Source organism: Phoca vitulina, unplaced genomic scaffold (assembly GCF_004348235.1).
Source record: "Phoca vitulina isolate PV1807 unplaced genomic scaffold, GSC_HSeal_1.0 scaffold8, whole genome shotgun sequence".
Taxonomy (NCBI): Eukaryota; Metazoa; Chordata; class Mammalia; order Carnivora; family Phocidae; genus Phoca; species Phoca vitulina.
In genome coordinates, this window is record NW_022589711.1 from 59,550,303 (window position 1) to 59,574,812 (window position 24,510).

The 24,510-nt window shown below is 44.3% G+C and overlaps 1 protein-coding gene across 1 annotated transcript in view; it reads left to right on the plus strand.

The window, feature by feature from the left end:
- The first annotated feature begins 3,587 nt into the window (after positions 1-3,587).
- The window catches only part of KLHL6 (kelch like family member 6), a 57,360-nt gene continuing 36,437 nt past the window's right edge, over positions 3,588-24,510 (plus strand). The window contains exon 1 of the mRNA XM_032407084.1: positions 3,588-3,916. Coding sequence (XP_032262975.1) covers positions 3,624-3,916 — 293 coding nt within the window. The 5' untranslated portion in view covers positions 3,588-3,623. The remainder of the gene's footprint in view (positions 3,917-24,510) is intronic.

Consider the following 24,510-nt stretch of genomic DNA (forward strand, 5'->3'; position numbering starts at 1 on the left):
CCCTCCCCTCCCCACTCCTAAATAAATAAATAAATAAAATGAACTGCATGTTAAATGTATATGTATAGGTTTCAATTTTTTTTTCTGACAGGAAATACGAAGTCTCTGAATCAGAAAAAAGATCATTTATTATGCACAGACCATCTTCTTACCAGTTCCCTGCATCCCTATCTCTATAGATAATGCGATGAAAGCCTGATGTTATTCTGAGTGTGCAATGGGGTTGCATCATAAGAGATGAATGCTGAAATTATGAGACTCAGAACTTATATAGGTCAGCTGGCACATGGGTCTGTTTCCTCCTCATCTTCTTCCTTCTCTACCTCCCCCGGAGAAAGAAACCTTTATTCTGGTAAACAAATCCTCTCGGGGTGGGGGTGGGGGGGCAGTCTTGGCTTTTCCTTTCTTACCCTGGAGTATAAGCAAATGGCATCAGAGGCTTCCCTCCCTTAGAGGGTGAATGGGTTACTACTGTGGGCACTTAGAGCTCAATCCTCTGAGAGTCTTCTGATAGGGTAGAACACGCTTCAGCATTGTCCCACCAAGAGACAGGAAGCTAGCGTTTTTATCAACCAACTCCTGACTCTCAGTTGCAGGTCACTCTTGGGAGCACTTCTGATGAGCCGACATGCTCTTATAGCTGGACAACGTTCTCAGGCAGAGTGATGCTTTTGGTGTGCTTGTAGGAACTGTCTGTGGGTGACCTCCAGGATGGGCTGAGGGGATATGGACATGATACCAATTACGTGATCTTATCTGTCTTCATGTGTCTAAAATGGAGATCATAATACTTAACTGCACTGGATTGATGGGAAGATTAGGTGCATCAGAGTTCATAAAGTGCCTCTCACAGTTCTTGAAACATAGTCGATATTCAATAAATGATAGCTTTAGTAGTAATAAGTTAACATGAGGGACCAGTGGCTCTTCCTTTGTAGCTGACTTAAGACTTGTTTCTATCACTATAAGTTGTGATAGAGAAAACATTGACTGGGGTCAGAAGGGGCAACCTGTGGTTTTAGGAATAGAGATTTCCCTTTAGTGAAGCTACCCATTTGCATGGGGGCAGAATCTATTCCTTTCAAGCATTATGAAGCCAACTAGTCTAGTAAGATATAATTAGTTTTCTCAGTATTAAAGCTTTTGCCAGTGCCTTGTACATTTTGTTGCTTGGTAGGGAAAATAAAACTTCCACAGAACAGAGTTATTTTGCTTGTAGCTGTAAAGAATATTTATCAGTTCATGCTAAATCTCAGAGCATATCCAGGTTGACATGGATGCCAAACTGGTTGTGTTTTTTTCCTTTGCACTAAATCTAATTGTAGGCATTATCACACCTATAGTACAAGTTTGTGCGTGCATCCCTACTTACTAGGAAGATGTAGGGGTGGGGGGAAGGTAACAGTTATCTGCTCATGTCAAGAGAGTGGGGCAGGTGGACTTGGAGGTATATGAAAAATAGTAAGGGAACTTGGTGAACAGGATCCATTGTGAATGGAGAATTGAGTTTTATTCTTATTTTGTTTTAATGGGGGGGGGATGGAGTGGAGCTGAATATGGTCAGTGTTGTTTATACTTTGAGAGGTTCTGGGTGACAAGATGCCATGAGAGAGGGATTGGGTCATGTATTGTCCTCAGTTCTACCAGATGTGGCGGTTAGAGTCATGGAGCTGGAAGTGCTGAGCTCCTCCCAGTCGAGGCCTGCGGGAAGAGTCAGTTTTGTGCATGTTCCCTGTGGTGGGCTTAGGAGGCTAACCACACACCAGCGCTTGCCCCTCCTCTGTGCTAACAGGCCCTGATTTTGTTTGGCTATCAGATCCTTGTTCTTGGGGAAAGTGGACTCAAGCCAGTAGATGAATCATGTTTTGTGCAAGGCAATCATGTTATTCCATTTGTATTTCCTGGAGCTTGGTCTGAGGTGGTCAAGTGACTTAGGAGAAGTCTGATGGAGATTTTAGGAAATATCTTCTTTCTGGTAAAAAGAGATGAAGGAGAAAAGGCCTGCCCTTCTTCCTGCTTTTGGACTGGTTGGTACTGTGGCAGCTATTATGTGATCATGAGGGGGCATCTCCATCACACGGAGAATATGACAGAATGGGAAAATGGAAAAATTCTGTGTCTTTGATGATACAGAAGGATGAGCGTCTGGATTAGCCTGGGACTCCATACCTCTGGCTTCTTATAATGTGAGACTTCTATTGCTTAAACCACTTTTGATGGGCTATTCTGTTCTTGAAGCCAAAACGTCTTGATTGACAGAGCTCTGGATACAGAACAAGTCTGGTGGAGGGGAGATAACATAGACACTGACATTAGGAGTAAGCATCCATGGAAGAGAAGAAGAGCTAAGGCAGAACTGGGACCCCTGGAGAGGGCTCAGTCTCCACTGACCAGGGCAGAGAAAGAATGGGGACTCCCTGTTGATCAGTAGCACAGCGAGTGCTCCCCACTGCTAGACGGTGCATGAAAGCAGGAGCGAGACAGCAGAGGCCACTTTGGTGAGGCGCTGCAGACTGGAGTGGCCATGGCAGGTAAGCCCTGCGGTTCTCTCTGGGAGATGCAGGAGTCAGGACCAACATGATATTACAGCTCTCATAGCCTGATGGTGGTGGAGGAAACGGGCTTTGGAGCCAAACAGATCTGGGTCCCGCCACTTGCTTGAGCAGAGCTTCAGTTTCCTTCTCTGTAAAATGAGGAAAATCATATCTGCCCCATTGGATTCTCATAAGGATTAAAATACATTAAAATAAGTTAACTTCTCTAATCTGTAATATAGTGGGAGTTTATGAAAAGATAGTTACTATTATTTAACAGACACCTGCAGATGTAATGAAGATACTTCATGGTGTACCACTAGATACATGACCACTAGATGCTGAGTGAGATCAGGCCAATTTGAGTTGAGACTTGCTAGGGTAATCTGGTGTTGACCTACCCTGATTAGTCTACTAAGAGAGAAGCCCCTGGGGATGGAGTTTCTGGAGACCATTTCTCCTCTGTCCCCAGAGACATATCTGAAACAATAGACTTTCTTGGGGGGGAGAACATTAATATTTGCCATGACATTTTTTCCCCCTGAGCAGCGGAGGAAGACAAAGGCAGAAGATGCGCAGTGCTAATATAAATGAGAAGGCCAGCCATAAGTGGGTTTTCCAAAGTTCCCAAGGGACTGGGTGGGGGCTTATCGTGGGGTCTCAGACTCCTCAGAAGAGGGAGGGGGAAGATCGTAGAATGTTTCCTGCCCATCCTATCATCGACAACCTCAGTTATAAAAGCACCAGAGGTACAAATGTAATAACCAGAATCAGAGGCTTCCTGCTCACGGATATGAGGGGGAGATGGACCAAAATAACCTCAGGAACACTAATAGCAGACTCTGAGAAGCCACCCCTTCTCTCCTGGAGCCCCTTTCTACACACCCCTTCTAAGTAATTTCTAACCTTTTGTTGACTCATAGAAAGAAGAATAGAAGTTACTGGCGTTTGTAGTAACAGGATGAGAAAGTACGAGACTTCCTGTTGTGTGTGTGTGACAGCTGGTGATAAGTGGAGGACTCTGCACAGGAAATCCGCTCAGTTTCTGCAATGTGACCTGCCTGAAGCTTGGGCGCTCCTTCAGTCTGGATGTTGATGGCAGGACAAAGGGGCGCCTGGACCATGGGCGACGTGGTAGAGAAGAGTTTGGAAGGGCCTCTGGCACCTTCTACAGATGAGCCCTCCCAGAAGAAGGGAGACCTGGTAGAAATCTTAAATGGGGATAAGGTAAAATTCGATGACACGGGACTCTCCTTAATGCTGCAGAATGGCCTGGACACCCTCCGTGTGGAAAATGCTCTGACTGATGTCATCTTGTGTGTGGACATTCAGGAATTCTCCTGCCACCGCGTGGTGCTTGCTGCGGCCAGCAACTATTTCAGGTCAGCACGCCTAGGATTACAGTCAAATTGGGTGCAGGTTGTAAGGAAAATCGGTATCGATGTGAGAGCCCAGTCTAAGTAGGTGGCCGTTGTTGCATGTACAGTTTGTGTATCTATTTAGGTTTGTGTGTCTATTCAAGATACAAGAAAGGAAGTTATTAAACCTTAGCTTTTAGGGTTGGAGGCATATTAAAAGAGAGATTGGTATCATTTAAAAGCAATGTTTATTTATTATGGTGAATCTTCTGTATATGTGTCTTTGTTCCAGAGGATGGAAAATTACTGAAGTCATGGGGATTTTTTTTTCCCTTGGTCTGATTAGTGTGTTGGAAACATGATGTTGTCTTTTTTCACCAATAGAGGTAGAGAAAAGGTTGTGGCCCCTCGTTTGGAGTTATCAAATGACTTGCTGAAAATTAGGGGCTTCTGGTTGTGTACAGGGAGTGGATTGGAAAAGAAAACATAACAAAGGTGCTTTTGCAGTGAGGGGCTCCCAGTTATAACACACTCTGAGACCTGGGCTCCATCCTGTCCTGCCCTTCCTGACATTGGGACTCAAGGCAAGTCACTGCATGGTCTGGTTTCCTGTTTTGTCATGCATAAGGTGGGGACAATGATTACCTTTCTGGATTGTTGTGATAATTAAATATGAGAGGGAAACTGCTCTTACACAGTGCCTAGGGTATAGTAGATGCTCAGTATGTCTTTGTTGAATTCTTCACCTCATTATGTTTGGTTCAGCTTAGAACCATTTATTGAGTGTTTACCACGAGCAAATGCTGGGACAGGGAAGTGGGAGAATCAGGAACGCAGTGAATAGGGCTGGATCCAGAGTTCTCCCGATCACTGTAGGCGTGGTGGGAACCAGTCCCCAAGATGAAGAGGAAGATGAAGAAGCTATTTGGGGAACTTGAAAAAGAAATGCTTTTATAATTCTTTTTAATGAGATTCTTCTTAACTCTTGGTTCTGGCTGAGGAAATTAAAAAGTATTTACCTATGTAAATATCATGAAAAGTATTTTATTTTTTCATTTTTCTGAAAGGCTTAGAGGGAAATTTTTCCTTGGATTTCAAAGAGCAGGGTCAGTGGACTGTTGTGGAATTGATTAGGTCCCATCTGTAGATAAGGCAAGGGGACGCCTGGGTCGGTGGGAAGTAGTGCTGCTCTGTGCCAGACAGACACCGTTATCTGATTTTATTTTTGCAGCAGTGTGGTGAAGGTGGCTGATGTTCCCTTTTACAGATGAGGAAATGGAAACCCAGCTTTACATATGTAATCATTGCTAGAGCAGGGATTGGGCACATTCTAGAAATCCTTGTTTTTACTGCAATACAAATTGCTCCTAAATTTGGGGCTTCAGGGGTGCCTGGGTGGCTCAGTCGGTTGAGCGTCTGCTTTCGGCTCAGGTCATGATCCCAGGGTCCTGGGATGGAGCCCTGCATCGGCTCCCTTCTTAGCAGTAAGCCTGCTTCTCCCTCTCCCTCTGCCTGCCTCTCTGCCTGCTTGTGCTATCCATCAAATAAATAAAATCTTTAAAAAAATAAAAATAAAAATAAATTTGGGGCTTCATTCCACAGAAGTATATAAAAGGTAACGGGTAGGCACAGCATAAAGATGGGTTGACACAGATAAACACATTACTTACCCACCAGTTTTGAGCATGGCTTTCACATTGATCACAACCACTTTCGGAAGTGAATGAAAGTCAACTTGGCTCAGTGTCCTGAGTACCCGTTTTTAGGTTTATTCATTCTGTTTTGAATCACTGGAAAATGGCTGTCACACAAAGGTATACCCGATTAGCAATTTTGTTAGTGGCTCGAAACAGGATCGCTGGCTGTGTGCTCTCAAGTACATCACTGGTTCCTCTGGTCCTGGGGTTTCTCATCCTAAACCGAAGGTGTTTGGGCCCAGGTCCTTCCCACCACGCTGATGCGGGATACTTAGGGAAAGTGTCTACCAGCCCCCAGAGGAGGTGGTGGCAATGAGATGCGGGAGGCTCCCACACAGTGTGCATATCTGCCTGGGGATGAAGAGTCACTTCCAAAACTGCCTGGTTGTGGAGGGAAATTCCTTTTTTTCTTCAGAGCAGTGACTTTTGATTCTTACGTTGGTATTTCAAGATGACTTTCCTCCTATAATGAACACAGTCCTGGAGACAGGATTCTTTTTTCCAGTACTGCTATTAATAATGACGTCTGTCATTGAGCACTTACTGTGAGCAGAGCTCTGTGCCATGGGTGTCACACACTATCCTGCAGCCACCCTGCGAGGGAGGGAATTTTATCCCCATTTATAGATGAGGAACCAAAGCCCCGAGTGTCTCAGTTAATAGAGTGACCAAGTGGGATTTGGACCTAGGACTGATATGAAGTCAGACATTGCCTCACCACCTGTTTTGCTTTGTTTCTAAGGTTTTGAAAGGGGTTGGGAGCCAAGTTCCTTTTATGCTCACACTTCGGAAGGGCAGAGAGTCTGCTCTGTCTGAGAGGCTTCCGACACAGCCCCCCATACTTAGGAGGGCCTGGAAGCTGGCTGTTAAATTATGTAAGTTATTTTTCCTTTATTCATTGAAAACATAAATATTTTCCATGGAGTGATTGAACCATAATTGATTTAACCAGTCCCCTGTTGACAGACATTTGGATTCTTATCTTTTGCTATATAACAATATCACAATGAATGACTTTATGCATGTCATTTTATATGCATGCAGGAGGATCTGGGGGTGCATTTCTAGAAGAGGGTTTGCTGGGTCAAGGAGAAATGCATCTGCAGTTTAAGTGGGTACTCCAGATTCTCCTTGATAGGGGTTCAGTTGTTTTGTACTCCCCACAGGCTTGCCAAAAGAGGATGGCTTCCCACTTTTGGATTTTTCCCAATCTGACAGATGAGAAACAGTATCTGTTTTGTTTTAATTTGCATTTCTCTTATTTTTAAAAAAAGATTTATTTATTTGAGGGGGAGAGGCAGAGGGAGAGGGAGAGACAGAATCTCAAGCAGACTCCCTGCTGAGTGCAGAGCACAACATGGGGTTTGATCCCACCACCCTGAGATCATGACTCTGAGATCAAGACCTGAGCTGAAACCAAGAGTCAGACGCTTAACAAACTGAGCCACCCAGGCGCCCTGTATTTCTCTTATTTTTAATAAGCTCAAACATCTTTCCATATGCTTAAGGATTGTCTGTAGTTCTTTTTCTATGAGCTCTCTCTTCACAGCCTTTCAAATTTTCACGTATATTTTTTAAAATTAAGATTTTTTTTTATCAAAGTACTACATGCAGTTAGTTAACGAAGAGTAAAATACTATTTAAAGGCTTATAATGAAAAACAAAACTTCCTCTTCACCTCTTCTACCCTTCAGTTTTGCTCATCAGAAGCCACCATTTTTACACTTAGCTGTTTCTTCTGGTATTATATTTATATTTCTTCAAAATATGCTTATCCTACTCTTTCCTGATTTCTCAATGTTAGACATCATTTATTGATTTCCGGGTATGTCTGATAAGGGTTTAGCACTTACACCTAACTCCCTTACCATATACTTCCCTTTCTTACAATCTCTCAATATAATGTTATCACATTTTTTTTGTTTAATTTGTATTAAGAATTTACATTATGTCCATGAAAGCATTGTTTCCTGTTGAGCCAAGTTGTGTGATAATGTTACACTTTCTTTCTTGTAAAGCTTTTTATCTTTCCTGAAGTTAATAATTCATTCTTTTTTTCATTTGCTTAATTTGAGGCTATCTTTCACTCACAGCTTCTCACCATGATCTTTCATGTGGTCCAGTGCATCAGAGAATCTACCAGTTCCATTTACCCCCCCCCCCAATCTTCCTCACTGACATCCTTTTATACATGTTCTTTGGACCTGCTGCCCAGCTATTGTCTAGCCGCATATGAAACCATGATGGCTGTAAACAGGGACTTTATTACTAACTCAGACAATGTAGTTCCCTTTGGGGGCCTATTTAAAAGTCTTGAGTGGAATGAGGAAGTTGGGAAGATACATAGAGTTGAGGCTGAGAAAAGGGCAAAGGAGAATAAAGCTTTAAAAGTAGCTCATGACACACATTGAATATCATACAATCAAATGGCAAGGTGTCCCTCATGGCAGGAATATCAAGGGAAGCATGATTTAACATTCATAATAATGCTTTTTAAAATGTTATAAGACTACTAGTGTCTTTTATAAGACTGAGAGAGCTGCCATTTGTCTTATGCCTTTGGACATGTCCCCAAATCAAAGTCTTTGGAACTGGTTGTGCATCCTGCATGCTAAACCCCTCCTCCCAAAGGATCTCCATCTAAACCAGTGGTTCTTGCCGTTTTGGGGGGCAGGGAGCAACAAACTGCAACTATGGCACACCCCATATGTGATGTTGACCCCGAGAGCAATCATGTTGTGAGTCCCAGGAATGGCTGAGGGAAGGGGTGGTGATGAAGGGAGGGATCATCAGGTTTCTCACAGTCCTACCTCATGACTGGCCTTCCTACATGAAGAAAAAAGCTTGCAGACTGAGGCTGAGTCAACAGCAAGCTACTTTGTTGCTGCTGATGCCCCAAATCTGCCTGGACCTTGGCTCCTGCCTTGTACTTCTGTACCTCAGTGTCTGGGTTTGTTTCCCTGAGGCCATGATGAGGGGACTTTGACCACTGGCTACAAAAATCAAGCACAGGTCAGGAATGGGAATGGCGTTGTGGGCCTAATCTATTAATATTATTATTATATATTAACCAATTACTGTATGGCAGAAAGTGGGGTGAGAGGCTACTCTTAAACCATATGTAGAAAGTCTTTGCTTTTGCTACATAATAGTGTAAGGTGTCTACAAAGGAGCCAGCAAGTGTGGGTGATAGTGTAAGTGCAAAAGAAAACAAGAATGAGTTAAGGCCATCTGGGTCTGGATTAGAAATCTGGCTAATGGTGAGAGCACTGAAGGTGGCTGTCGCCGCTGTGGGGAACTCAAGCAAACTGGTGATTGTACTTCTAACATCAGTTCCTGCATTTTATGCTTTTAATATTGTTTGTTTGGCAGAACCAATAGGCCTATAATTTCTTATCTTCAATTCTAAAATCCCCAAAGTGTTGATAATTGAAAAGCTTTTTATAACTTACTTGGTGGACAAATCTGTGTCTTGAACTGCACTTGTCTGATGGAGACATCTGTCCTGAACTGAGGGGAGGCTACTTAGAGTCTGTTTATTCCACTTAGGGCCACTATTCAGATATTTGCTCCTGGAGTACTAGTGCATTGGATTAAGGAGTGCTGGAGTTGCTATATAATATACAAGATACGGCAATATCCAAACAATTCTAAATGCCAGAGCTCAACTGACTGCAAGATTTTGGGGTAATGGATTATGGGACTTTCTGATAAAGTTTGTTTTCATTTTGGTGTTACTCTTCTACCTTGTTTCATAGGAATATTTTACATACAGTTTTGCATTTTTTTCATTATAATCTTTCCCTGTAGTTTTCATAATTCCTATTTATTTTGCTACAATTTTTAATAGATGCATAATATGAAAATCATTCTTTCATTGTGAATGTAGGTTACTTCTAATATTTTGTTTTCATAAGTAATGTGGTAATAAGCATCTTCATATTAAGTATTTTTTGCAGTTTGGAATCTGGAAAGGTCAACATTTTTTGAGTACTTACTGCATGCCAGGAACCTTGCTGGATTCTTTTTCATTTGGTTTAATCTTCACAATATCAACAATTAGGTAACAATAAGTAGATAACAGTGTCTCCATTTTACCCTCCAAGGAACTCACTTTGATAGGAAGAGCAGCTTCCTCACTGGGATCCAAAAACTGAAAACAGATCTTTCCATTGGGCAGAAGTGTGGCTGTTGGGACATTTCCTGTGCAAGACCATTAATTCCCTCTCCCCACCATGCACAAGTATGGTCTACATAAGCTGAAAATGAGGAGAAAATGTAAAAATTATTGCCTCTATGTGCATGTATCCCACACACACACACCCACACAGGCAGGATACTATGGAAACATTCAAGCCAATTTGTGTCTGGGGGCTGAGCTGACAGACCCCATAGCAGCAAAGACTCAGCATGCCTTAGGACACCAGTCTGGGTCAAAGGATTAAAGAAGAAATAAGAAAGCAGGTCAGGATTCGAGGTGAAGAGACAGTATACTTCCAAAGTATAAGGTCTCAAGAACCCATAGGACATCATTGGGTCAGGAACCAACAACTGCTTGGTATAATGGAAAGAATAGCATCTTAAAATCTTGTCACTGGCATTTGAGTCTGTACCCTTCTATTTATTGGCTGTGTAAATCTTGGAGGAATTGCTTGGCCTTTCTGATGTTCAGTGCCATTCATTATACAACACAGTGAAGCTAATGATTTGTGTTTATCCCAGTAAGTTTGTGAAATACACATAATAAAATAGATTCATTTATGAATTTATTTGCCTAAACATTTTATACAGGATAATGACTCAGATCTCTTCATTCTAAGGAAGAGAAATCAACTGGATTTATGTAGGTAACTCACAGAATCCCCCAGAAGACCAAACTCAGAAAACAGACAGGGGCCAGGGAGGCCAGGGAGTGGCCAGGACCACAGCCCAGAGCCACCCAGAACCCATGTGGGGAGGACTCCCCCGCTGCTGCAGGATCCTGGGGGCCAAGGCTAGCACAGTTCTGGCCACGGGTGCTATTGCCCTTGCAGTTCCTGGAAACTGGAGCCTGCTGTTGCTTCTGCTGCCTCCACCCGAATGGGCTCTCCTCTGTCCCTGCTTCTTTGCATCACCAGCTCCCAATTCCCAGCCTGGAGTTAGTTTATCTGATTGGTCAAGGCTGAGTTACACATGCCAATGCCTTAGCTGTGACAGAGGCTGGGAAAGTGTGCGTTGGGCCTTTGCAGCTTCTGGATCAGGAAGTGGCTTCTTCCACACACTACATCTCATTCCGAGGAAGAATTTGCCATACCTACGAAGGGCTTTAGATGCTGGGCAACCAAAAACTGGCAAGAGTCTATTACATGCAGTTACTATGTGCCAGACCTGCATTAGGTGCAGAAGAGTTAAGGCATCATGAAAAATATGCAAGTATTAGAGAATTCCATGACTCTTGTCTCATATGCATCAGAGATAAGGATCCTGAGATCTTACGGGCAAGAGGACAATTTTTTTGCACTTTTAGTTCTCTTCTCCCTTCAAATCTTGAGTAGCTCCCAGTATACCTATGAGAGTGTGTGGCGTGCAGGCATCATCCATCATGCATGGTCTAGAAACTGGCTGAAAGTGTGAGCTATGAGAGGGTCTTTGACACCATTGCAATGGCTGGCATTCAGTAGACAACCTGTAAATATTTGATGTCAGTAAAAACTTGATATTCCGCCTGCAGTTTCAGTCACTGATTAGGTAGCATCCTGGTCAGAGCAGGAAGTCCTCACAGAGTTGGGAGGCTGTTGTACAACCTTACAAAAGGGAAGGATGATCAAGTGTGGTCACCATAGGAAAAATTGGAAGGAGCAGTTAAAAAATCCAAAATGCTTCAGAGTGTTGTGGATTCAATAGGTTACTCACATGATTGGACACAAATGTGCTAGGCCTACATAGTGACTCCTGAAGACCTTTTTTTTAGGATTAGAAGGTACTGGGCAGGAGTTGCTGCCCCGGGGTAGAAGTACAATTGAATTTTTAATGAAATATCAATTCTGGGGGTGCCTGGATGGCTCAATCAGTTGAGCATCCAACTCTTGATCTTGGCTCAGGTCTTGATCTCACGGTGGTGAGTTCAAGCCCAGTGTTGGGCTCTGCACTGAGTGTGGAGCCTACTTAACAATAACAATAAAAATTCATCTCTGTCATCTCCACCTCTGGTGTCCAGGGCATGTGGGTCATCCTTCAGTCAAGACCAGAAAATCCATTCTTCTCTTGGTTTGAATAATGCTCCATAGAGCTCTCAACTAAAACACAACAGAGAAATACTTTCATCATTCACATCTCAAGTTCTGAGCTTTATCCCTATGTCAAGTACACAGATATGGAAATGTCCATTTATGAAAATGCCTTTATAGAGTAGATTCTAATATAGTAAACACCAAGCAGTCCATGAGAAGAGCTGCCCATATGCAGAACATCTATGTTTTTGGTAAAACTGCCTTGGAGCTCACCATCCATCACGTTGCTCAATGTTCCTATATTAGTCAGCATTCTTTTGGTTGCCAGAGATAGAAACTGAGGTCAAATCAGCTTGGGCAAAAGAGGAAGGTATTTGGCCACATAGCCAATTCATAAGAAGGGCTGGGATACAGCAGAGAGTGGCAAGAAGAGGAACCAGGGCCTTGAATGCAGTCAGGGTGTTTCTTTCCACCCTCCTTTGGCTTCTTTCTCAGGTGGGACTTCTCAGATGGACTCCTGCCACACGGTTGGGGGTTTGCTTGTTGGCATTTCTAAGACTCACTTCTCTTTGGTTGGTTCCAGAGAGAAACTGAGGGGCTAGCTTCAGTTTGAAAAGCCCCCAGGAAAGGATCTAATTGGCCCAGCTCCATTGAATTACCCAATCCTAGACCAATTACTATGTCAGGGAGGTGGGGCACAATGATCAGCCCAGTTTGGTTTAGGAGTCCAAGATTGGCCAAAGAGGGTGTAGGGAGAGGGGAGTGAAGAAGGGGAGATTGGTAAAAAGGTAGAGAGCTTCTATTTTAGCCACATGATTTGGGTGCGACTTGGGAGAGAATTTCCCAGAAGGGGAAGGCACTGGACAAAAGGAAAAGTAAATGTACATTAAAGAGGGATAATAAATCCTGTTTTATTTTCTTTTATTAGCTAACTTACTGTACTTCTGTCTTTGCTCTGGCTGTCAGGAGGCTCAGTGCTTGAGCTTTCCTTAGCCTAGGTTTCAGTGATATATTCTCCTCCTACTTTAATTACTTAGATCTTATCTTCTTACTTTTTGTTGTTATTGGTTTGTATTTTATAATACCTCTGAGGCTTTAGTATGAGCCACTTTAAGTTCTTTTGCAGAACCCTTTTTTTTTTTTTTTAAAGTAAGCTCTAGGCCCAACATGGGGTTTGAACTTCGACCCTGAGATCAAGAGTTGCATGCTCTACTGACATCCAGCCAGATGCCCCTAGAGAGGCCATTTTTGTATAAAGATAAGTCTCCCTTGCTATGAAAAAATATCATTTAAGCAACCTGCATGTCCTCTGCAAGCTGTAAGAGTAGACATTCTTTTATTACATCTAACTTTTGTGGAAAGCTTTAAGGCCACAGTAATTGCAGGAGTGTTAATACTGCTATGACTTTAAAACACAATCAAACCAAAAGTTGCGTCATAGCCCTTTCTGAGGAGACACTCCAGGATCTATAAATTTACCCGCCAGCAGGTTTGCATATGATGTATCAGGTCCAGGGTCAAGTAAGAACTCACACTGACATTCACAGGATGTCTGGGTGGCTCAGTCGGTTAAGTGTCTGCCTTCAGCTCAGGTCTGATCCCAGGGGCCTGGAATTGAGCCCTGCATTGGGCTCCCTGCTCTGCAGGGAGCCTCCTTCTTCTTCCTTCTCTGCCTGCTGCTCCCCCTGTTTGTGCTCTGTGTGTGTGTGTGTCAAATAAATAAAATCTTAAAAAAAGAATTCACTGACATTCAAGAGATCACGTGTCATGTAGAGTAAGCTCAGGCTTGTCAGGGGTAGGTATCAAGGTAGGTAGGCCCATGCATATCCTTACTCCAACCCTACTCATCTTGGTGTTTTGGTGTTGGGGGGATTAGGGGAAAGGCAGATGCCCAGTGAATAATTCTTGGAAGGTGGGGTTAGGGATCACAGTGCTCTGGGTTGGAATACATGAATGGATAGATGAATGGAATTTCACTAAACCCACTCTCTACCAGACATTGAGTTTACAAAGATTAATGAGTTCTGATTTCCTATTGACTTCAAAATCATAGTCAGTTAGAGGAAAGAGAGGCAAATCAGTATTTCAGTACAGGGTGATAAGTGCTACAATGGAGTTCTGCTTACAGAAGGGGCATTAAATCAGACTGGAGGAAAAAGCAATCAGAGAGGGCTTCCCGGGAAAGGTGATATCAAAGCAGAGTTTTATTTATTTTTTTAATTTTTAAAAAATTTTTTATTGTTATGTTAATCACCATACATTACATCATTAGTTTTAAATGTGGTGTTCCATGATTCATTGTTTGTGCATAACACCCAGTGCTCCATGCAGAACGTGCCCTCCTTAATACCCATCACCAGACTAACCCATCCTCCCACCCCCCTCCCCTATTTTTTAAATTTTTTTATTTTTATTTTTATTTATTTATTTTTTTTTAAAGATTTTTATTTATTTATTTGACAGAGAGAGACACAGTGAGAGAGGGAGCACAAGCAGGGGGAGTGGGAGAGGGAGAAGCAGGCTTCCAGCAGAGCAGGGAGCCTGACGTGGGGCTCGATCCCAGGACCCTGGGGTCATGACCTGAGCCAAAGGCAGTCGCTTAACCAGCTGAGCCACCCAGGCATCCCCAGAGCAGAGTTTTAAAGGATGAGTAGGCATTGGCCAGAAGGTACCAAGTGAGGGAAAGAAAGGGGGGAAGCATTCCAGGCAAAAGGAAATGCATCTGGGAAGGTATCATGCAGTGTAAGCTTGGGAACGAGAATTAGATGAGTAGGGTTGGAGTAAGGATATGCATGGGCCAATAAGCCTGAGAGACGCGCAGGGTCAGACCATGAAGGTTTTGTTGGGCTAGAGTGAAGAGTATGGTATGTGTCTTATAGGCAGCAAGAAGCCATGGTAGAATCTTTAAGCAGGGAAGTGATTTGAGATCTCTGTTAAAATAACCTTTTGGGCTGTGGTGTAGAGGCCTTGTCAATCTAGGAAGACCCTCAGGTGGTTGCAGACAGTGGCCCAGCCAGTGGGCATGGGGAGACATCTCAAGTGACATTCTGAGTCCTTGGGGCAGCTAGACCACAGAGGAGCTGCAAGGAGGGGAGGCCCTGCCTGGTGAGAAGGGGAGGAAGAAGGCAAGCAAGGCTGTGGGGACTAGGAGACAAACTGAACTGGAAGCCAAACCATACTTTTGCTGAGGGCCAACTCTGAGCTTCAGGACTGGGAAAAGAAAGCAAATATGAAGTAACTTTATAAATCCTTCACCCACCCATGTCATCCTATTTTAGAGCAAAGCCCAGAAACACAAGTCATTTTGAAGTAACTCAAGTTTTGAACTTGTATTTTTTGAACACCTTGAAGGAGAGACATAGCACAGCTGTTATTAAATTCTGTTCTCTCTTATCTACATCTCTGACCTGGACAACTGCTAGCTTTTAGGGCACCTTCCTATGAATTTTTAAAAGTTCTCTTTGGGAAGATCAATTAGAAATAGATGTCCTCTTCTCTGGGGACTGTCATAGTCCACCTTAGGGCACGAGGCTTAGGGAGTGTGGCAGGGGCTGGATTTCAGCCCCAACTCTAGCACCTATCTGAGCAGCCCTGAGTACAGCCCAATATATGGTAGTCCTTCTTCACCTCTTTGGCTTTAAAACTTCTCTCCATTCCCAGCTGGAGCATCTCCTGTCTTCCTCTCCCCTCTCCCTCTGGATCTGTGTCACAAAAGCCCAAGGACCAGGCCTGGCAGTCCAGATTCCTCCGTGGAAGCTGGTGGAGGGAGAAGTCTGGAATACATAGATGATCACCTTTGCTCTGTCACAATAAGGATAGCCTTTATGACCACATGTTTCCAAGTGGTCAGAACTAGGGAATGCTCAGAAAATCTTGAAGAGGCTGATCCATGACTTCTGGATAATGACATCGAGGTCATAAGGAAGCCAGCATGGGGTCCTGGGGGTTGGGATGGAACATGTTTGGAAAAAGGGGGTGATAAGGAGGCTCCAGGACAACAGCTTGGTCAGGTTGTGGCAGTGGATGTAAGCACAAATGCTGACCCTGCTCATGGCCCAGTGGGAAGTGAGAATCAGAGCAGACCTCATTGAAGAGGGAAGTGGTATTTTGTTAGGGGAAGCCAGGTTTCATCTCTGGCAAGGAGATGGAAGATGTGCCAAAGCAAATTAAGGTGAAGAACAACCACCATGTTTTGTATTGTAAGATCTAAGTCAGGAGGGCTTAGGGTAAACATCATGGGCCTGAGGTTCCAATTTGGAGAATCACTAGGTAATACAGTTCCCTATGCACACACTTTGTACCATTGTTATTTGTTCTCATGGCAGTTAGAGGAGAAATGTGGGTTTGGAGAGTGTGGTGTAAAATAGGCAAATCCACTTGGCTGGCAGGACCAAGTACAGGACGGCACTGCATGTGTAGCTTCCTTCTATCCACTTATCCATCCATCCACCCACCCACCCACCCATCCACCCATCCATCTGTCCATCCATCCAACAAATATTAAATGTCTACTGTGGGCCAGCAAATAATTGAGAGAGAAATAAAATCCAGCCCCTTGCCTTTCAGAGCCTTATGAATCTAATAGAGGAGAAGACTCATTAAAAATAGGCTGAATAGGGGCACCTGGCTGGCTCAGTTGGTAGAGCATATGACTCTTGATCTTGGGGTCGTGAGTTCAAGCCCCACATTGGGCCTAAAGTTTACTTAAAAATAGGCTTAAAAAAGGCTATGTAGAGTGTACATAGAGAAGTCTGTCTAGCTCAAGGCTGTTGAGGTAAACAGAGGCACATGCTGGAAACTGTAGTTGTTGGGCGTACTGCATCAGGGGAAGGGGTGGGGGGTGCAGAGACCAGACTCTGAGGAGCCTTGAGTGGCAATATTGAGAGTACAGTAACATTTCGTTTTCTGGGCACTTTTAATACAATCTTCTTTAGCGTTTGGACCCATTTGTTATTCATTATCCATTTGTCTGATTGTGTCAGTCAGGACTCCTCATTGCAAATGCCAGATTCTCAGTTCAAACTGGTTCAAGCATATTTAAAAAAGAAGTTATTTGCTCACATAATTTAAAAGTTCAAGGGTATTGATTTCAGGTCTCATTCGATCCTTGTGTTCACATAATGTCATCAGGACTCAGTTTCTTTCTCTGTCTCTTGTCTCTACTTTCCTCTGTGTTGGTTTCTCTCTCAGGGAGGGTCTTTACACATGGAAGCAAGAAAATATCCAGCAGCTCCAAAATTTTATTTCTCCCAGCTCAGCCGTTAGAACAGAGAACTTCTCTTTCCCAGGTTCCAGAGAAGGTTCTAGAATTGGCTTTGATTGACTGGCTTCTTCCTGTGCCCATCCGTGAACTGCTCCCTGTGGCATGGGAGATTAATATGTGACTTCGGCTATTCTCACCCTTGGTCTAGGAGGTGGGGCTAGCTCCCTCCAAACCTCCCAGACTGATATTGGAGAGGGATAGTTTCCCAAAGGAAAATCTGGGTATGCCTACTAAAAAGATTAGGAATGATGTTGGACAGGCAAAATAAGAACTGCCTATTATATTTTTGTAGTTGAATCATTGCTGAATCCTGGCCATAAGCATTTGCTGTGATTGATGCTCTATCCTGCTTGATCTTGCAGGATAGAACAAGCCCTTCTTTCTGTTATACATTTGGATGGGCTGAGTTACATGGCATGCTGAGGCCTCAGCAACGGTCCAGTGGGGCTGGGAGGGACACTAGTTCTGTAGAAGCATAGCTGGAGTTCTGGTCTTCAAAGGGTCCATGTGGTGTGCTGAACTTGGGCAAGGAGTTTGGCAGAAGGCAATTCTTTCAAGGCTTGATGTTTAGAGTCAGGTGGGGGCAGCTCTGGGGTTCTAGCTCCTCTGCCGGTTTGGAGCCAAGACTCAGCCAGCTGCTGGGGGTTCAGGGAGCTGACTCCAGGCCCCAGGTAGAGATGGCAGCATGTGGTTAGTCATGTCTCTAGAGATGGCCGTGAACCCCCAAATCCATCTCTGAAGGCTTGCCTCCAGGTGTGTGAGATTCACATGTGAACAGCAGATAACAGAGAATTGCACACTGTTTATTATTAATAGGGCTGTGGCAACACTTCCCTTTCAGAACTTGTAAGTCTAATGAACTGTGTTACTTGAATATAAGTTGCAGGGGCCCCATCTATACAGCTAATCTAGAGGAAGACTTAAAAGGCCAGCATGAGGCCAGCTTCCATCTGAGGCTGTGTGACTCCCCCCACCCCCAGTTTGGGAGGCAGCCTTAGGCCTCATGGAATTCTAGAAGGGCTGGAGCTCAGAAGGTAGAAGGGAGAATCTACAGGGATGGTGGATTTTCAAGGGCACGTCTGTCCCAGACCTGGAAATTTGTGCAATCTCCTCCTTTTCAAGGTGAGCCAAAGGGGCTTGTGTTGGGAAGTGAGTTGACCTCTCCCTAAGGCACTGGTTCTTAAATATCGCTTTACCAAAGAATTATGGGTGGGGCTGGGGGAGTCTAATAAAATTCATATTCCCAGCCCCATTGCCAGGGATTTTGATTCAGCAGGTCTGGGGTGGGTGGGGTTCAGGATTCTGCATTCTTAACAACCACCCCAGGAATTCCAATGCAGGTGTCTAGGGACATACTTTGAGACTCACTGGCTTTGAGGTTGGAGTGTCTGCAGCCCAGGGATGTAGGCAGAACTCTAGTGTTGGGGGACACCTGAGTGGCTCAGTCGGTTAAGTGTCAGACTCTTGATTTTGGCTCAGGTCATGATCTTGGAATTGTATGATTTAGCCCCACATTGGGCTACACGCTGAGCATGGAGCCTGCTTGGGATTTTCTCTCTCCCTCTGCCCCACCCTCCCCCAAACTCTCCTCCAACCTGCTCACAGTCTCTTTCTCTCTCTAAAAAGGAAAAGAAAGAAAGAAAGAAAAAAAGAACTCCAGTGTTAGGGACGCCGTAAGGCTCAGGGAGCACCTTGAGGTCAGAAATGAGGCTGAGCCAAATGTTTATGTCCTTCTTTTTGTTAGGAAATGGTAGGTGAAAGGTTTTGGTGCCTGGGGACCATCAGAAGTATTGTCATCCCATGCTAGGTCACCCCTGCATCTACGGCATCTGCTGACTCTACTTTTTTACATTGACCATCCACATTGTGTTTATATCCAAATAATCTCTTCTTAATGATAGTATTCATCAAGCAGCACATGATTACTAATTTAAAAAAAATTTAACCAATTGTATATACATCAACATTTATATTCTTTCTTTTTGGGGGTGGAGAGAGGCAGAGGGAGAGGGAGGGAGAGAATCCCAAGCAGGCTCCACGTTCAGCACGGAGCCCAATGTGGGGCTCGATCTCACAACCCTGAGATCATGACCTGAGCTGAAATCAAGAGTTGGACACTTAGGGCGCCTGGGTGGCTCAGTTGTTGAGGGTCTGACTTCAGCTCGGGTCATGATCCCGGGGTCCTGGGATCGAGTCCCATGTCTCGAGCCTGCTTCTCCCTCTCCCACTCCCCTTGCTTGTATTCCTGCTTACGCTATCTCTCTCTCTGTCAAATAAATAAATAAAATCTTTAAAAAAAAAGAAAGAGGAGTTGGACACTTAACCGACTGAGCCACCCAGGTGCCCCAACATTTATATTCTTAAATAGAATTTAGCTCATTTAACCAATGTTAGAGCTATTCCAATGCTGAATGTCTCACTGATGCAGAGTTAGTTTCAGGGATAAATGGGATGGTGAGGGGATTAGAGGAAGAACAGAGCAGGGGGCAGCGTGGGTGGAGCTAGCCTAGGAATGAGATAGTGGGGATGGTGGGGTGGGTGTTGGTCTACGGGCCTGTGACTGGGATTAGAGGTATAGGAGGCAGGGGTTTCAGAGGCAGGTGTGGAGGCCCAGGGAGGGGATAAACCATAGTAATGTTGGGCTGGGTGAAAGATTCTGAGTCGGTAACATTAAGGAACTGCAGGGGCATGTTAGCACTCATCAGAGGTCTAAATGGAATGTTCCAGTGTGGCTGTGTCTTTTCCAAACTCCAGGCCCTGGACTTGGGGGTGTGATGGGAGTTCTCTATGGGGGTAGAGGGCACATAAGGCAGGCCTCCTGGGTCTGATTCTCCTAAGGGTGTTTGATAATTTTGGAGGGGCAGATTCCTGTCAAAGGCAAACACACAGGGGTTAGGAAGGACAAGTTCATTTGTTCATTCATTCACCCATTCATTTTCTCCCCAAATATTTACTGAGTCCCTTCTAGGCTCCAGGCACGATTCTAGCCCCAGGGATACAGGGGTGAGCAGGGTGCAATCCATGCCCTCACTCAGCTCACATTGTAGTGGGGAGACTGTTGTTAAACTAGTTAATTTCAGGTTGTGACAGGTTATAAAGAAAAAGATAGGAGGCAAAGATGTTAGGGAGTGACTAGATTGGGGGCAGCATCAGGGAAGGCCTCTCTGAGGAGGTGACTTCTGAGCAGAGACCTAAATGACGTGAGGAGTAAGGCTGGCAGAGCTAGGAAAAGAGTGTGGCCCAGGCTGTGTTTGGGGCCACACCCTGACTTCATTCCAGAACACTCTTAGGCCCATGGAGTTTTTTATGGCTATTGTGGGAGACGAGCTCACTTGCCCAGTCTCTATTTTGGGATTGGCACTGACTCACTGCTGAGTGTTGGGCAACTGGCTCCCTGCTTGAGACTATTTCTATTATAAATTGAGGATCTTAATAGCTACCTCTGTTTTACAAGAATCTCATGAGAATTGGTCAGTGTCTGTAGAAAGTATTTTTTATTACACAAAAATTTTATTTATCTCAAGTATAAGCCAAGGAGTAAATGATTAGCAATTAACTCAGCTTTGTTTCAGAGAGTGAAACTGGTCTGGTTCACTTGGTGCTCATTCAGTTGACCCCCCCAAAGGTGGCCTTGAACTCCTGCTGATTTTCTTGGTTTCAGAACACTGTTGAGCTCCAGACTAAGAGCCCAAAGTCCTAGGTTCTCATCTCCATTCTATTACTGACAACCTGTATGGCCTTGGGCAATTCACTTAACTTCTACCTCTATAGTCTATCAGCTATGGAATGGGTATAATAATCAAAGAAGATACTGTTCTTTGTCCCATAAAGTGCTACAAACATAAATGTAAGAGATTACTATTATTAAAGTGGAAATCTAGGGGTGACCTACCTTACATAGGTTATATAACTTCCATGGGGTCCCAACTTTGCCTAAGTGTTTGTATGGACTGCCCAAGAGAGCAGCAGGAGGCCTGGGAGTTTGGTCTATGAGAAATATGTAGATCTCTTCTAGTTTTACCTTGTCGGTATTGAGCATGATTGTGGCCCAGGAGAGTGTATTTAAGTGACAGAAAATCAGTGACAAAGTCTCAGAGGAGAGCAGAAAAATACTGGGACTTTGGGAGCCAAAGCAGGCAAAAAGAGCCCTAGAGAGAGGGCTCTGTCTTTAGGGCACTTCCTTTCTCTCTCCCATGAACATTTATTGAGCTCCTACTATGTGACAGGCACTGTGCTAATGTCTCTGGACCAGACTGTGTGTAGCCCTAGCCCTAACTCTGTTCTGGAGAGGTAGTGGACAGAGTGCAGTGACTCTGACACCCACTTACCCGATAGGCACCAGGCCAAATGCTGGCAAGTCAAGAGTTGCAAGACAGAGTGTGATGGGCCTGCCTATTCCAAGTATCTCCCACTAGCCTGCCAAGATTCCTCTGATCTGGTCTAAAATGCCTTCCCTTAGTAAGTGCTGGGTATTGTGCTAACCACTTTGTTTATATTATCTTACTTAATCTTCCCAACAACTCACTGGGGTAGGGACTATTATCATATCACTTTACATAGGAGGAAATTGAGGTTTGCTCACTTGTACCAAGTCATGTAGTGAGGTAGCATGAGAGCCTACACTAGACCACAACCCCCTTTGCCTTCCAACAGCCAGCACTGCAGGCTCTTCTTCCTGCCTTCTCCTAGCCTCCTAGAGCCCCTTTGCTTGTGCACACATCCACTCACACACACAGAAAGCCAGAAGTGCCTGAGAATTTACCTACTTCTGGGGCAGCCCATAACTAAGACTGTCAGCAGGTGCTGGAGAATCACAGACCAGCTTCTTTGCCTCTTGTGGGGACAACTCTGGAGTGTATTCTCCAGCAGTCCCATGCAGGATCAAGCGGAGTTACTTTCTGTTGACTTTTGTCTTGCTTGACCTCCTCCTTTCCCCTGTCCTGCTCTTCCTATATCCCTAACACATCACTAGCTCACAAGGGTCAGCTTCTGAGCAATCAAGAGTCCCACTCGGGTAGGGGCTGAGCTGGAGCAGGATGTTATTCAGTGACTGATTCCAAGAGAGAATTCAGAAGCTGTGTCTAGCAGTGACAGCCTGATCAAGAGTCCAGATGACCCCAGAGATCCCAATAATTGTGTCACATGGGAAATACATAGGCTTCAAAAGAGCCCCTCAAAGTGCAAGGTACTGACTTAGACATTTATATACCTATCTTATTTAATATTAGAACATCTCTCTATTGGGCTTTTCCAGTTTTCATTGGAGCATACAGATTCAACAAAATTCACCTTTTACTAATCTTAAAATCACATTGTAGGTGAAATAGCACTTCTAAATTTCACCTTGGTGGGACTCTGTTATGTTGCCTCGGTTATGTGAAGCTTCATTCAACCCCATCATCACTGCCCACCCTCTCCTGCCAGATGTCCTGTTTTCCATATTGATGTACATGACATTCATGTGGGTGGCATTCACTTTACCCCCTGAGATGATTGGTCATCTGGGTGGTGCTCTAGAGCTTTGCCATCTAATAGAATAGCCACTAGCTGCATACAGCTATTGAGCATTTGAATTATGACTGGTCTGAATCAAGATGTGTTTTTTTTTTTTTTTTTTAAAGATTTTATTTATTTATTTGAGAGAGAGAATGAGAGACAGAGAGCATGAGAGGGAGGAGGGTCAGAGGGAGAAGCAGACTCCCTGCCGAGCAGGGAGCCCGATGCGGGACTCGATCCCAGGACTCCAGGATCATGACCTGAGCCGAAGGCAGTCGCTTAACCAACTGAGCCACCCAGGCGCCCAAGATGTGTTTTAAGTACAAAATATACATGAGGGATTTTGAAGTCTCAGTGTGGAAAAAAGAATGTAAATTATCTCATTAATAATTTAAAAGTATTTATTACATGTTGAAATAACATTTGAGGTGTATTAGGTTAAATAAAATTAATTTTATCTCTTTTTACTTTTAAAAACATCATTACTAGAAAATCTGAAATTACACATATGGCTTGCATTATATTTGTATTGGGCGGCGCTGCTCTAGGGACTCAAAAAAGGGAAGGTTTAGCAAGTGAAGTTGTCCAAATCCTGGACAGGCTTAGCTGGGAAGAAATTGTGTCCTTGCTGTGATGGCAGGGTTCTTTATCGGATGCGGAGGCAGCAAGGTGAGTCCTATGTGATACCACTTTAAAAGGCACGTGGTTCTGCAGATGACTCTGTGCGTCTCTGGCCAAGAGGAGTTATGGTTGACAAAAGTGGCTTGTAGATCGGTCATCTGCCCAAATGACATCACTGCCTCTCTGCTTCCAAGTTGGGATTTAGTAACTTTGCAGAATTCACATTTGTTCTTTCTTTCTTTCTTTCTTTTTTTTTTTTTAAGATTATATTTATTTATTTGACAGAGACACAGCGAGAGAGGGAACACAAGCAAGGGGGAGTGGGAGAGGGAGAAGCAGGCCTCCCGCCAAGCAGGGAGCCCGAAGTGGGGCTCGATCCTGACCTGAGCCAAAGACAGACACTTAATGACTGAGCCACCCAGACACCCCTTTTCTTTCTTTCTTGCTGTCATAATCTTGAGGAGAAAGAGGCCAGTTGAGGGAAGAGAAGAGGAGGAGAGAGAGAAGGGTGGGAGGATTATTATTGATTACAATAAGGAGCTGGGAAGGACACAAGGAGACCCTAGGGAGAAGATCTCATTGGTTAAAACAAAAGGTTCAGAAAGTCAGCTAGTCAAGTGATTTCTCTCTCTCTCTCTTCTTTCTCTTTCTTTTTCTCAATCTCTTTCTTTCTGGGGACTTTTGACTTTTAATGTTTATGATTGTTCCTGGGAAACCAGAAACAGTTACTTTTGTTTTGCAGATTAGGAAATGGGGGAAAGAAACTGATGAGGGATTCCCAGAGATAAATAGGAGGTGTGGAGAAAGGAGGAGGAGCAGGATTTAGGGGTAAATCCTTCTGTGTTGACATGGAAGTCCCAGTTTGGGGAAGTGCATTCTATCATCAGGGCTCAACCCTGGGGCCTTCCCATTTCAATGACTTGGCTGGGAGATAATGGCTCTCTAAGGGTCCTGTTCATGTGTCTGAAGTTCAGGAGGTCCAGTCGCCTAGTAGGATGGTGACTGCCTCAATTAGTACAGTTCTGGGACGAGGCTTTGGCATTGTCACAAGCCTCCCAGCTCTGTTTGGGTGCAATTAATGCATTACTCTAAAGGCACTTGTCACCAGCAAACTAAAGTGAGAACACACCCGTTAAAATGTTCTTTTTGAGTCCTGTTTCTGCTCCCTTCAATGGCTCCCCATTGCCCACTGAGTAAAAACCTAACTCCTTAGCCTGCCTCCAGTACCTTCCACAATTAGGACCCAGGTTATCTGGCTGCACTGATCTCTCCCTACCCTCTCTCATAGCCCCTGGGCTCCAGCCAAACCACATGCCTGCTAGATCCTCTGCA